Below are 15894 nucleotides of genomic sequence, written 5' to 3'. Positions count from 1 at the left end.
ATTTTTCACTTATTACTTTTAGTTTCTCCTCGCAACTTCATCTCTACACACTCTCTCACACACACACACTTTCTGTCTTCTTTTGCTCTCAATTTCTTGTTATTATTTATTTCTAGCCATTTACAGACGACGGCGTTCAGGTATCAACAACGTTAAAGAACCTAATATTTAACATTATTAATTTTTCGAATCCCGGGAGGAGAGAAAGACCAATTGTATCCTTATCGAAAATTGAACAACTTGGCATTAGTCATTGCATAAATACAACCAACTGAATAATACGGTAATTTTACATTGTTTTTTTTTTTGTATGGCTTGCTCCTACTTAGCAGAATTGTCGGTGCATTATATAAGTTTCTGTAAGTTATAGAGGAAACGGTAGTATCTCTTACAGCAGTCGCGTGTCCATAGACGAAAGTCGAACCAGCAACCGTCTTCTTCTATTACACATTATTATAATAAGTGATTATAAACTAACTTTGCTGACTTATCAAAACACAATTACGTTTAAATTTAGTTTTTAAAAATTACTGTATTTCTGTTTTCTACTGTCAAGTTAAATTGGCCCGTGAAACAATTGTCGTAAAAAAAGCGTACGCCGTCGCAAAGATTTAATAAAGAAAAAAGAGCCACGATCACTCCAGAGATTAGAGCGGCACACGAGAAGAGAAAATGTAAAGAACATCTAGCTATACGCGAATGCGTCCACTAAAGAGACTGCTACGAGCTCGTGCGTCGAGTTGATTAGGTCTCGAGTTGAGGACATATAGACAGAGAAAAACAGACAGAAGATGAAAAAAAACAAACAAATAAGGAAAGGTGGAGGCGTATGCAAGCCGCTGTGAGCAGGAATGGCATAAATGCAATGCTTTTATTGTGGATGGGTAAGGCGTCGGGGTAAAGGGTTTTGTCTGACGTGGGTGCTGATGCTACTGTTGCTGACGATGCACGCGGCCTACTTGACAACGACTTTACGAAGCTTTGTCTAGTGATGATGATGGTCGGTCCAAGAGCATCAGCCCTTATACCACTACCCCATTCTCCACCACGTCAATGACAAACGCCGCCGCCAAAGTTTTACGCTCCTCATTAGTGTCAAGCCACAGACACTACCACCGCCAACAAGAGAATACCGATTACTTTTATCTCGCTCCCTCGGCGCGGCAAAATCTATTTTGTGCCTTAATAACAATTTACTCGAAGCGCTTATACAATAAAAAAATTCGATTGTTACTTTTTAATAAAAAAATATATATATATAAGAAAAAAGATAGTCAAAAATTATTAATAGCGAAGGAGAAAACAAGTTGCCGCCCAACAAAATCAATAGACTTCAAGTCGGTAACAACCATTATATTTGATATAATTATTAATTTTCCTCTGAGGGAGACATTTATTATTTTCATACAGCGTATATAATTTATTTGTGAGACATTTGAGAAGTTGTTAAAAACTCAAATCGTATAGTTTTTAAATATACCATCATTTTTTTTTTGTAAGCGTATTCCTTGCTATTATAACTTCACTCTACGCATCAAATATTGTAAAGCTTGTTTTTTTTTCATTTATGAAATATTATAATTATTTTTTAATTATTTATTTATTGTTATAAAACAATTACGAGACTGGATAGTTATCAGCGCTCAGTTATCGCTAAATAACAATACGTTTATTAACAAACTATTAAGTATTATAATTAATAACATTTCAGTATTCTATCGTTAGGAGCTAAACGGGATTAAACAAACTTAACACTTAGAAGGAGCGAAGCGTGAAATGAAGAAGGATAGTTGAGTATGATAAAAAAATGTATAGTGTAAGATTATTTTAGATACTGTATAATTATAAGATTTAATTTAAAATCCTAAACTCTTAATTAATTTAACAGACAGAATTTCATTTTTTATCAGTTTAAATAATGTTAAGCTTTAAATCCAGGTTCAGTATATTTTTCCAATAGTAATAGTATTGCAGTGTTATTTAAAATTTCTATGATCCTTTATTTATGTACCTATATAAGAGAAAATGAAAAAAGAAAACACCGGGTTCGTAAATTTAAATAAAAATAACGGGGAAAGCAAAAGCCCCGAATGTCGCCTATGAAAACAAACTCGGATAAAGACCTAAAACAACAACTCTGTTTTTTTGCGGCGGGGTCAGATAACGGAGGAAAACCTGGCGTAAATATAAAACAAAATAAAAAAAAACCCGCTCGTTTGCATAAAACACACTTCCTGTGAATGTTTTATATTCTACACCGACGTAAACAGTACAATCAAATAAATTTTGGTGAATTGTCGTCGCCTAAATGAACTTAATAATCCCTAAAGCAACAGCTCTGCGCGAAGAAAATAATAATAAAAAATAAAAGTGTAGTAAAAAAAAAAATACCCTCCTTCCTGCCGCCGCACGCTATATTATACTCCCTACACCTGTCACCGCAATATTCTATTTGCTTATGCGTTTATATTGTATTAGTATATATATATATATATATATATTATCATATTAGTTGATTATGTGTGCGATTTCCCGTATAAAATGTAAAGTATTATGTTTGGCATCCTCGCGTGATATAATTACATTTATACGGATTTACAGTTGCTTCTTTGGCGACGTTCAATAACAAATAGACGTAAAGTAACAACTTTCAATAGATACCAACAGACCGAATATTAGAAAAAGCTTTTAAAGATCCAATAAGAAGTTTTTACCAGTGTTTTTTTCGCTGTTCGACCGCACTGTCGCCAAAATGATATGAAAAAGAATTATATTAATTGCACTCCCATCAATATATATAATGTACCTATTGAAAATGTTGCTCACTTCAACGCCTTCGCGATAAAAGAACGCATAATAACAATAAGATCCCGTCAAAAATTACTTTTTTTTATAGCAATAACCGTATTATAGTTTGGTGTCATATAATTTATTTTTATTAAAACCAACAATAAAACAACGGTTCCAAAATCGGTTTCATCTATCTCTAGACACAACAAACGGGGTGGATGGAACTCGGTTGCGGATTCAATTAATAATATGAAATCGCGGACGTTGTCTACCGAAAAAATGCTATTATCATATAAATATAATACGTATAATATATGTATATATAAATACACCGTGTAAATCATTAGCCGACCTATCTCGTTGTGAGAATGTCATAATGCAATTATTCTATTATTGTGTTACTATTATTATTATTTTGATTGTACGTATATTACAGTGGGGATGCGTTCAACGAAATTCCGCTGTAACTCGATTATTATTTATGAGTTTATTATGCACTGAATTATCATGATTAAAACGTACGAGCAGCTCGTTCCAAAGGCCGGGCGGCGCCCGCGGTAATTAAATATTTGCGACTTTTGACATAGCTAACGTACACAACGTGTACAGATCAAATGTATGATAAAATGTCGAATTTGATCATTCGGGCTGGCGGGCAACAATGAATAAACATATACAACCGACCGTCAGAAATGTAATGGAACGTGCAAACACACAGAACAGTGTCCGAAATATATTATTATATTTTTCGAGGGTCGTCCGGGCTACACGCATCGAGGGTTTTTTGTTCTATCACACGCGCCGAATGCCAAAAATACCTAACCGGATACCAGGACGTATATTATTATCATGAATGATGTACGGTTTGAACAAACCGTTTCGCAGATCGTAAAACGAACCCAGGTGCAATTACGATTGTAAACAAACAGTATAAACGTTATAATAACACGATATGGGCACTTGCACGCACACATACAGACGCTTTATAGATATATGTATAGCACAGTATAGATATATAATATCTACTACACACCGTACAGGGGAAAGTTTTGGAAAACGTTTGCATCCCCTGTGACGGGCGGCGATGGAAAGTGGTATTCCAAGTATAGTCTATGTTTATAGTCTAGTTCCGAGTGCGTGCTCGTTTGCAACCCCTGGCCACCGCCGTTAGTACGTGTGAACGAGTGCCTGCACCCGTTCGGGCACCGTCGGGGTGACGTTTGAAGGGAATAGGAGCATAAGTGGGAGAGGGGGAGGGCACAATGTAAACGCGACCGAGTCCGGGGAAATATATATTCGATTCCGGTTTGTGGGGGTAGAATACAGGCGACCGGGCAACGGTGACGATAGGAAGAATGGTGGAAGGTGGTTTGCAACAAGATAGTATAATATGTGTCTGTGTGTAACGGCAGAAAGCGAAGGCGGTAAGGGGGAAGATGGGGGGGGGGAAACTGCAATAACAGCGTGGTGTTTGGGCTATTTGTAACTTTACACGTGGCGGCGTGGCGGCTCGGTAGCGGTTAAACGCCATAACTCACCTGCGTGTCCGGTTATCGCCTCGTTCCGGTAAAAACTTTAAAAGTGTTGGTTACCATCGCCGTGTGTGTGTGTGTGTTTATACCAACGTTGAAAAATAGGGCCGGCTACGATGGAAATCGATACGGTCATCCGGAAACCCATTAAGTGCGGTGTCGACGACTTTAATAGTAGCGAGGTGTAGTATATATAATATATCATTATATATAATAATAACAACAGATAAAGTTATGTTACACAAGCGCAAATCGGCACTATAATAAGCGCAGTGATCGATTATTAGTAGGCGCTAAAATATTTCACTCGAGGATAAGAGCATCGCCGTGGCAGGGATAAGGCATAAGGGGAGTGATGGAGAACACAACGGACCGGAACACCGAACCTTCATCGGCGCCGGTATATATGTAGCTTTTTTTTAACCTTAAAACTCCAACCGACAATGCAATTGCGCTATACGGACACAAGACGGTATAAGTAGTCACTTAAGCCATTTATAAGCGTTGCCGCACCTGTGCAAAAGTACCTCCAACCCGTATGTAAAAGGATAAATTATGATTTACGGTCTCTCATCCATCCACCCGCTTATACCTATTTACACGTACATACGCTCCTTGTATAGCACGCACACACATACAAGCGCACTACGAACATATTACTTAAAGCTGACACACACACAAGTACATATATTATACATATTATAATATTTTGTTTTGTACGATCCGTATACATCACAAATGACGACGTGAAAAGGTGTGCAAGCCAGGCTTTGTACGCATCTCTTCAAGACATTCTTCTGGAAAGTCGTTTATACGATAATTCTGCGGCTCCTTGTGTGCTATACGGGAGGCGTTGATTTATTGTTGTATATATACATACCACCGGCACGAGTAACCGCGAAAAGGCGTTAAGAGTCTATGCGCAATATTTCAAGTATTTGTAAAGCAGCGCCGTTCGTCGTCGACTAATGGTCGAGGCGATAATAAATTAATCATCGTGCCCTCGAAAACGCCGGGTTGACCGAACACTTAAACACAACCGAATAATAATGCACACTGTATGGACGGCTGATAACAAAAACCCGACCTCGAGAAAAATAAACATAACGGCGACGTTACGGTTCAGCCGGATGACTGTTAGGACCACTAAAAGCAAACGCGCCCTCAAATTCGGTCCTCTGTAGTAACAATATGTAACATAATACCTAGAAAGTGGGACTAGAGAAACATAATTAGAAGGAAGTGACCTTGTCAAATTTACTTATACTATTATTCGTGTCGATTTCGAATGCCAAATTACAATAATATAAGCCTAGTGGTCGTTCGCAACGCGTTCTATGGCCTCAGTAGTGACAATAGGCCATTTTGAGCCATTTACTGTAACACAAATCAATAGCTCGGTATTAATGTTGTATAGATACAAAACAGTGTAGTTTTTATAAATATAAACGATGTCAACTGACGACTAACTTTATGTGCTCAAATAATTTATAATATACATTATACCTAAATCAAAATAATGTAATAATATATTTTTTTCAATCAATGCGTTCTTGGTGAGCACATTAATAAATAATACGAGTTCCGGTGATGACATAACAGTTAACGGATGAATTGATGTGGCGGTAGCGCGCTCTAACGGACTAAAGACTTTAGACAAGGTAAACGACAGTCGATATAATTATTTCGACAAAATACAAATGCTGATTAGTGATTATTTATTATTATTTGTCTAACTCAATAAAGATAAATAGTATCTAATTTATACTATAGTATAGTATAAAAATACTAGCGCTTGTAAAAGAGGTCTGTTATCCTAAGAACTTTTTGATTTGTCGTTTAGAAATAACCATTTAAATATAAACACAATAAACCCAGTTGAAAATATATGATAACAATATTTTAACCTATTCACAAAAAAATATTGCCAATGGATTATAAATTATTTACATTGTTATCGATCGACCGTTAATATCGATCGTGTTAAGTAGTTGACCGGTCTCCAATGAAGATATGGCGTCCCTGTGGCGCAGTGGAAAGCGCACTGGACTTCGGTTCCAGGGGTCGTGGGTTCGACCCCCACCAGGGACTCATAACAACAAATCTTTCTTAAGAGAATTTTTTTCTATTTTTTCGCTATGATATTTTCATGGATAATTGAAAATACATCGTGACAACAGAGAAAAACGTTAAAATATAAATAAATAAAAAACAATACACTCGACTATTGGCACGACGCGATACAAGTATAATTGGACGAAAATAGACGACCGTTATTTTTCGATCATTAATATCAATGTAATATTACCTGTTTATAATGTTTTTTCTTAATTTGTTATAGATTTTGTAGATTATTGTTGAACGAATTTGGGAAACTTGCAACTAAATTACAATCGTTGCCAAGGTTAATAAAGAAAACAACATACCGGTGGTTAGTGACGTCACGGATCCGATTATGACGTCACAGACTACGGCACAACTATGACGTAATATCTGACTTCTAAACAACCAACAATAGTTGTGGCGCTCAACAACAATAATATCAACTAAGGTAATTCATTTCTAGTAAACATATCAAACGTATTATTAAAATAAATTTAATAGAAACCGCAGTGATAAAAAAACTGAAAAATATTAAATTGTCGGCAACGAAAAATCAAAATAACGATGTAGCGCTCAACGAGAGCAAACCGACGACGGCAAACAAAAAATGAGGTCAACTTCAAGATCATTTTCTAGTATAAATAGCAGTTGGTTTTCCTAATTATAATTTACATGCTCGATAACCGTTCATTTAAGATAGACATTTTCTCATGTTTAATGAATGTACATATTTTCTTGTTGCTGCTTTTTGGGTAGGTAGGAAATTCGTACATAATAGTATTATTGTTATGTTTTCAACACGAACAAAATCTGTTCCTTGGTTCGTGGTCCTATCCGCGAGTGTTTTTATTTAAACTCGAAATAATTGTACACGCTTATAGTGTGTCGTGACCAAAATCGTAAAATGCCTCTTCCGCTACACATTTCGCGTGATACTACCTGCGCGTTCGCATCGAACAGCTCCCTCGCCCCTTACATAATACAATAATATAATATATATATATATATATATATATATATATATATATTTAAAACTCCCAGGCACCCGGAAAGGTTCTTCCGATTAGCGGTGTCAGTCACACACGAATAAACGAGAGAATTATTACGGTTTAAAAAACATCATCCGCGGCGATAATTGCACGCAGTCAAACACGATAACAACATAATAATAATAATAATCGCCTTTTGACATTTTGTACAGTTACACGGTGTACATTAACCTCTTGTTGTAGTAGCAGGGCAGGTCGCTCTGCCGTGGGTCGGAAAAAGGGATAAAAGGTGTAAGTATTAGTATAGATGGCGGTGGCTCTTATTGTATTAACGCTGGCGCACGACAGCGACATGCAGTATTTATGAACGGGACGTGAGAATGGAACAGATCCGGTGAATTTTCCGAGTGGAAAACCCGTTGAAAGTTCATCCGAGTTGTCGCGCTTAGGCATTACGATTGCCGCGTTGGACAGATCATCGGAGAAGGGAAGAAGGTGCACGCAGAGATGTACAAAACTTTTACACTCCCCCCCACCCCTCCTCGCCCGATCATCATGACCGTCCGCCGATTTCCGGATGTGACAAGGAAAACTTTAAACCGTTCTGAGTGAGTGTACCCACCCCCCCCCCCTCTCCCTCCTATTACGAATGTCCGTATCCCGGTGTATGCGTGGTCCGACAGATAATAATTATAGTCCTCACGCGCCACACAATGGTACGCGACGAAACTTTTCAATTAACTGCAGACCGGAGATCAGGACAACAGTTACTAAAACGAATATAAACGTCGACCCTGACCCCCCTCCCTCCAATTTACCATTCTGCCGCACAGTTATGTTATGATTGCGTTATCTTTGCTCATAATTATAAAAATTTCTAAAAGGTGTCCGTGCCGTGCAATTTATTTCAGCGGTATATCTACTACCTTTTACTAAGCACAATAATTATACTACCATTGTTCAAAATACTAAAGGCGTTATTAACAGGGATCAGTATAAGGCCGAATATTTTGCAAAAGCTTCATCCAGAATAAGCTATTGTTCACTTGCTCTCCGCTTGTCTCATTATTCTTATAAGTCTATTTGTGTATATTATTATTATTTATTAAAATTAATTACAATTGTTAGTATTGACAGTAGTCGACGAAACTACAAACAAAAATTATTATTTATGTATAGACTATAGAATGTACTACTGTAGAAGAGTGACCACTCTCATATAGGCTATCGCTAAGTGTCTTTGGATGGAGGGTCTTAATTATAATAAAAATAGGTCGCGCGAAATCGCTTAGCTAAAAATTAATTACAAATTATTAAACGTTTGATAACGTATAGTTAGCTAACACATGCATGTGCACTGTTTATCGATCGCTAGGGTCATGATAAGTATATCGAAATGTAATAACATATTTATGATGGCTACATAGCACAGTTAAGTAATATGTGCAAAAAAAAAACAACAGTTGCTCGAGATAAACATTTTTTCGCGCATTTTTCAGATTCCGTTTGTCTCCGAGTACCGCGACCGAAAGGAAAATGTAACCATTAAGTATAAATAATAAAGCCGAGTCGTAAAACAGACTTGATTTGAAAAATTATATGATTGTGTGCGGTGGGATTTTTGGGAATTTATTATACGAAAAACAGGAAGTTATTTAATATTATTTCTCTTCACTTACATTATAATATAATAGCGTCGGTGGTTTCCCTCGTGCATACAACTTACACAAGCACACTTTTCGAATATATTTTCCCTGGAGTTTTTTTTACTGTCATTACTACTATCACTGCTTGCTGGCGTTCATTCGACTCCGAACTATTGCATAATCGATTTATTACTTTTTCGTTTATAAATATATATATATATATATATACACAGAAGGTAGTATATGTATCGATGTATTTGGTTCTTCTTCTTCATTTCCTCGTTCCTTCACCCCTTGACCTCGTGTCTTCCCTCGACCTATTTTACGATCCGGCTGGCAATTCCACTAGGACCATCTCACCCTCCGCGGCAGATCATCTTCCTCTTGGCGTCATGTCCAAAAACCCGAACGATAGCAATAAAAAACGGTTATTACGAGACACACACAAACACACACACACACATCTTACGAATGAAGAAAACCGTTCTAATGCGTTTCAGGTGCTCAAAACACATACAGCACGCGTGGGGTGTAATAGTAGTACATAAGTGTGTATGTTTGTATGGGTCAGCATGTACTAAAAATGGAAAGGATGTAAGAAACGAGCACATTGGAAACACACCGCGCGTTACATTATTCAAAAGTCTGTGCGATCGTATACATTTTTTCCTTTCGCCCACAAAATTATTTTATTTTTTGCCCCTATTTATCCTCCTATATTGTTTATGGCAATTTACCCTCTTTTTTTTTCAACAAAGAGATTCTAAGATCCTAAGAGATTCTATCGGGTTTTGCCGGTGTATTTCTTATTCGTACCCTTGATCGAGCATGGGAAATTCGCACAAGGTAAACTCGAACGGTGACAAAAGGACCGATCATGCGGGTAGAACCTTTTCACCCCGTTTAACGACCCCATAAAAAGCTTTTCTCCTCCGTTTTTACGGTGATGATTATTATTATTATTATTGTCTATACCCAAAGCGGATTATGCGTGGACTTACCGGCCCGAACTGTTCGAAGTAGTTTTTGACGTCCTCCAACGTTGTTGGTGCCGATAGGCCGCCGACGAAGATCTTTTTGGTTCGAGTCACCATCTGTAGAAAACACGAAAACATAACAATTATTATTGTTGCTTTAATGTGTAATCACAAAAGCAATTAATAAAAAAAAAACAATTATTAATTTGAGGTATTTGTTTTTACATTGATGTATTTTTATTTTTAACTTTGACGCGGATCTGAGAACATAATGCTTTTACAATGATTTTCACAACACAATTAAATACCTATTACATATTATATAACCACCATAATTCTACAAATACAATTTTAAGCACAAATTTGTGCTTTAAGACATTTTAATCGTGCATAATATATAGATATAGATAATTACTTATTAAACCCAATTCTACATATTCTAGCTTATGTAGTTTAAGGCTATGGGTACCTGCCAATTTTTACGTCAAAAACTACCTATTTAACTTCAATCGGTCCGATCATTGTATTGAAGCGATAAGACTTTTGAAAACAGGTTTGAATTTGGCATGAAGTCTACTTGAGATCGGTCAGAGAATTTTTTTTTCAATTTTTAGTTGTTTGATTTAAAAATTTGGAATTTTATATAATGTTCAAACGTGTTTTATACACAGTAGGAATAAGCTATCAAAAAAGTACTCCGACCGATATCAAGTAGACTTCGTGAAACTGTTTTCAGAAGTCTTATCGCTTCAATACAATGATCGGTCCGATTGAAGTTAAATGGGTAGTTTTAACTAAAATGGCTTTTATTCATAGGCAAAATTATTTAAATTAAAAATAATACCACGAAGCTTATACAAATTAACCGTTAAATTAATTGACATGGTAGAAATTTACTAAAACTACTTTTTTCTTAAATATTGCCTGTACAAAACTCCTTAAAAATTGGCTGGTACCCATTAGCCTAAATTGATATATTTTCTTATGTAAAGGTAATATACATTTTTGATATAATGACAATACTTAAAGATCTTCCCAATATAAGTTTGATAACTATAATGTTTATGAATAAATAAATTTATTCATTTTATAATAACTTTATTAAAAACAAAATATATATTTTTTAAACCAATTTTAGAGCAACACTGAGATAACATTGTTGTCTCTTCAGAGTTTTGCATTATCTTCATTATTTCGATAAGAACAATGTACAATATAGTTTACACAGTCAGCGGTTTCTTCAGCTCGGAGGCTTGTATGCAAGTCAGACCGGCACTATTTTCTTTTTTTTATGGTGTAACTAAACTTTAAGATATTTCTTTTGAAGTCTTTTATTCCGAAATGAAGCGGTATAACTTTACATAAATTAATTTATATAATATAGTATATACTTTGTCATTGAATTTATTGAAAAGTTCATAAAAGGTAACCCTTAACGAAGCTCATAATAATTTTGCGAAAAAGATTTAAAAATAACGTATTTAATAAAATACAACTTAAATCAATTGCGACCAATTTTGTTCGTTGTTAATTATTGTATTGTTGTGAAAATCTATACATATTGTTATTAACTGTGATGTAACCTATACCGTGTTGAGTTAAAACCCTATAACGGCCATGGCGAAAACAACTATGCGGTACAGGGAATGTTAACGCCAATTAGATTATGGCGTTAAAGTTTAATCCGACCGGGGGCTAGGGCTGGAAAAAACGAGAACCAAAAGGCCAGAGGCTCACGGCATGTGGTCGTGCATAGTAGCCGTCTGTAAGTATACATCAAAATCATGTTTAAATAATTTTTAAAAAATTGAGCGATACCTAAACGAACTCCACTGCAATATTCATGGTGGGCCCTTAGAGAGTTTCCAAACAATATCTCGTCCGTACGTCAAAATTCCGCTTTAAATATTTTATAGCGGTAGGCCCGACTGTATACAGCAATCGTCTTTCTGCTTCGTTCGTGTTACAGTAGCATCACTTATGGAAAAAAAAGTAAAAACTACTACTGGTACTCAACCGTCAGAATACATAATAAATACATTACATTTCTAACAGCTGATTGACGTGATGTCTTGAGAACGAAACAAATTTGAAGTGCATATCACTTATAATTATTCAACAAACGTTTAAAAAAGCATAACCTAAGATATTAGGCACTGTGGTGCATTAATGAGCTACCTTAGATTTTCCTTGCATCTTATTACCGGTTAACACATTTTTTTGTTAAAAATAATAAAGAAATTTTACTTTTAGCTAATAGCATTATTTTCTAAAGCCAGTCATCACACTATTGATAATGTTACCAATCGCAAGTCAATGTTTGTTCAATTATTTGAAAATTCCTACTCAATTAATGCTCCCGCTTTCTTGAAGCTACTCTTTAACATTATAGCCTAAACGTAAATAACCATTAAAGTGTTCATTATATTGATGACATAGCACCTAGCAAGATTCTTTAAGTTTTAATTAAATTAATCCTACATAGTTATCATACAAAGAGAATAAACGGTAAATTATCGAAGATGGCGGTTATTGTTTTATTATTTTTTACCCCATTAAATTAAACGATAAACGCTGAATAGGTAAGTAATATGTAACAATGTAAAGAAAGTAATACATTTTTATCAGCCAGCTGCCATTTAATACTTGTGAGAGTGTACTAGAGTTTACTGCATAAGACTGCATTAAAAACGTGTGGAAATGTAGCATTTATTTGTTTTTTCATATTGTACGTTCAATTGTCTCGAGAATAACGATAAACGGCTATAACGAGCTGACAATACCACGAAATCAAAGAAAAAAGAAAAAGAAAACCCAAGCACAACCCATTTGAAAGGGTGGCGACGACTACGACAATAATAATAATAATAATAATAATACTAACAATTAATCTGGCCTCGTATAGAGAGGAATCTTATGTATTGTAGCGTCGAGATTACTCGGCAACCGCAATTTCGCGGCGTCGGCGGTGATTCGGTAGTGTTTTAAAGGCGAACGGGTGTAGATCATTTGAGGGGAAGGGTGATGGTGCGGTGCGAGGGACATCGTTTCGCATTCAAATCGGATGTACACACCCCGTAACGACACGACCCCCACAACCGTCGTTTATGTATGTGAATATATGTATAGAGTAATATAATATGTGCAGCGCTATTTGTGCCCGGCTAGAGATAGTGTCGGACGGAAACGATGCGAAAAAGGTCGAGACGATAAATTATTTTTTAAAATATATTATTATAATGTGAAATCCGAGAACGGCAATACGATAATCGGTCGGTCGGTTGGTCGGTCAGCCGGTGCCGCTATCTGGCGACCGCGGTAAAGTAAAAATATATAATTTGCCCGCCAAAACAAATAAAATACGTCTCGCGGCCACGTTTAGTCCGATAATAAAGCCCCGGATTGCACGAACGTCCATTAAGAGCTTAACGAATTTTCATTAATACTCGGCAGTACCTTAACCGTCGAAATACACAGTGAACCCGCGGTCGGTCTGTTGTAATAATTATTATAACGAACTTCTACATATTATAAACTTTTTTTTTTATTCGACCCGGTATTAAATTATTAACGATTAATCAAGATCAAGAGTAAATTTACCATGGTTTTATGCGGTTGCTGCAGTTGTTGCTGTTGCTGTTGCAGTTGCTGTTGCTGCTGTTGGCAGAGCGTGGCTGCTATTATAGGTTGCTGTTGGTGATGATGCAGTGGTGGCGGCGGTTGTGGTTGGGGGACGGCAGAGTAAACGGCTACGGGGAAAAGGGGAGAACCACTGAACGGACAGGGTTCCGTGTTTACTAGTACGTGGGCGATGGTGCCGGCCGACGGATACGGCCACGGACACGACCGTGGACGCGGTCAGAAACTATATATTATTAAAAAAAAAAAATTATCGTTGACTACGACGACTGCGCTGGTATTCCTTGTAGGCCGAGAGATTGGTAATATCCGTCGGGCGAACAATAATTATTTGGCGATGAACGCGAACGGCAGAGCTATATTAACAAGACGTCTGTTAACGACAAAGCCGGCGGGGACGTGGTGTCGACGACGAAGGGAACCGCGAGCGTAGCCGTACCGTCCTGGATTGGGGAACGCGCTCGAATGGGCCGCCACCTAGCGGGCCACACTTTAAGGGCCTGTGCCACCTGACCGGCAGAGGCGGCGCGCGCGTCGTCCCTATAATGCTCGGCGACTTCCGCGTGTGCCCATGGCAACCGTGGCGGCGGCAGCGGCGGTACGGTATCCGCGCGCACACGCTAAGCGCGCGCTCGGCCGCCGTTCTTCTGCCCTCGCGAAAGCTGCTCCGTCGCCGCACGACCGTAATAAATAATCCAAATAATAGGCTTCTGCAGCTGGCTTGCTTGTGTATATATATATATATATATATGTGTGTGTGTGTTCCAAAGTTTTTGTCTTTTTTTTCCTGCCAAACCTGCACCTCCCTATCGCGGCGCCCGTACAGTCTTTATAGCCACATCTCGCCCTGGGGCGTTTTTCAATTAATAACTTTCGGAGTAACTCGTTTATTATTATTATTCTTTTTTTTTTTTTTTGTTAATGAATCGGATTTTTCTGTAGTATTACTATACTATCCGGTGAGACAAAACACAAAAATTACGATCCCAAAAATTGACGCGAAGAATAGTTACCACGATGATTTTATCATTATTGAATAATTAGATTTTAATAATGTGTTTACGCCGACCCTCGCTCGGTCTTTGCCAGTACTCGCCGGCCGAGTCGTTAAGTCGTATCGTTCGCCGCAATAAGAAACTAGACTTCGCCGACGTCATAAATCATCCGTTAAATTCAAAAAGATGTAGCCTGAACCAGAGAAAAAAATCGCCGTAACGAATATACTCTTGTCCAGTATAATAAATTTAAGTCGACGCTCGGATTAAAAATTTAAAATACTTCTATTCGTTTTGAAATTGCCAACGTTTTTATGGATACAACTTACGTTTTAGTGTTGTTAAAAACATGACATTTTTTTTCAAACTCACATTTTGACGATTAGTACGATATAGAACCATGATTTCCATACTTACTGGACTATGCTATGCATTATTATTGTGTCGCCTTGTATCAAACTCACCTAGACGAATACCGTTTAAAGATTTCTATTGTCAATATTGGCAATAAAGAACAATATAAATGAGATGACTGATTTTTTCAATTTTTTTTTTTATTGATCTGAAACACCACATTGTGCTCAAAGCGGAGGCCGTTTGTACACACAAAGACGTCCGCCATTACGCGGCAGGCTGCAGTTTCTTTTTGTATATTTATAAACAAATATATTTATAAATGGTTTTTTTTTCAGAAATTTCACGCTAATGCGCTTTGAAATAATCTTAAATATTTTTTTTCATATCTGGGATAGATTATTTTTTTTATGATGAAGGAAAAATATATTCCGTAGGCAGGGCGACGGCATTTGGGGTGTGCAATGCTCGTATAATAAAGAGTGACTATAATATACTAAAAAGCTCAGCGAATATTAAAAAAAAAGATATTATAGTATAAAAAAATAATCACAGAATTTTGACAAATTAAGACAGCGAGGCCTTATCGTCACGGCACAGTGCATAATTAATTTGCTTTCGCATCGATTGACATTTTGCATTTAATATTTTAATATTTTCTTAACTTTTTTCGAACACTTGCGTGTCTCGTGTTTACTCAATGTTAGTTAAGTTGTTCTATATACTGTTCGACATTTTTTGTACTTGACAAATTTCCTGTTTGCAAGTAAGCAGCCCGAGTGGATACTCATCCATTAACTATAACCGATATTCTTTTCCCATCCGTATTTATACCTAACCTCCTAAACTAATATCATCCAAGCTATAAA

The 15894-nt window shown here is 36.8% G+C and overlaps 1 protein-coding gene and 1 non-coding gene across 13 annotated transcripts in view; one reads left to right on the top strand and one right to left on the bottom strand.

Moving 5' to 3' along the window:
- The window catches only part of LOC126839113 (RNA-binding protein Musashi homolog Rbp6-like), a 269406-nt gene that overhangs the window by 64951 nt on the left and 188561 nt on the right, over positions 1-15894 (bottom strand). For all 12 annotated transcript variants that reach the window (XM_050574160.1, XM_050574163.1, XM_050574162.1 and 9 more), the window contains one exon: positions 10062-10154. In XM_050574160.1, the coding sequence (XP_050430117.1) occupies positions 10062-10154 (93 nt within the window). The remainder of the gene's footprint in view (positions 1-10061; positions 10155-15894) is intronic.
- Trnar-ucg (transfer RNA arginine (anticodon UCG)) lies at positions 6341-6413 on the top strand. Its single transcript has one exon. It is a non-coding gene; the product is annotated as a tRNA-Arg (tRNA).

The sequence above is a fragment of the Adelges cooleyi genome, unplaced genomic scaffold (assembly GCF_023614345.1).
Source record: "Adelges cooleyi isolate 19-005CV unplaced genomic scaffold, UGA_ACOO_1.1 ACOO_flye_CR_arks_rails_tigmint_CR_PRNA_30, whole genome shotgun sequence".
In the NCBI taxonomy this organism is placed as follows: Eukaryota; Metazoa; Arthropoda; class Insecta; order Hemiptera; family Adelgidae; genus Adelges; species Adelges cooleyi.
This window is presented reverse-complemented; position numbering and strand designations above follow the sequence as displayed.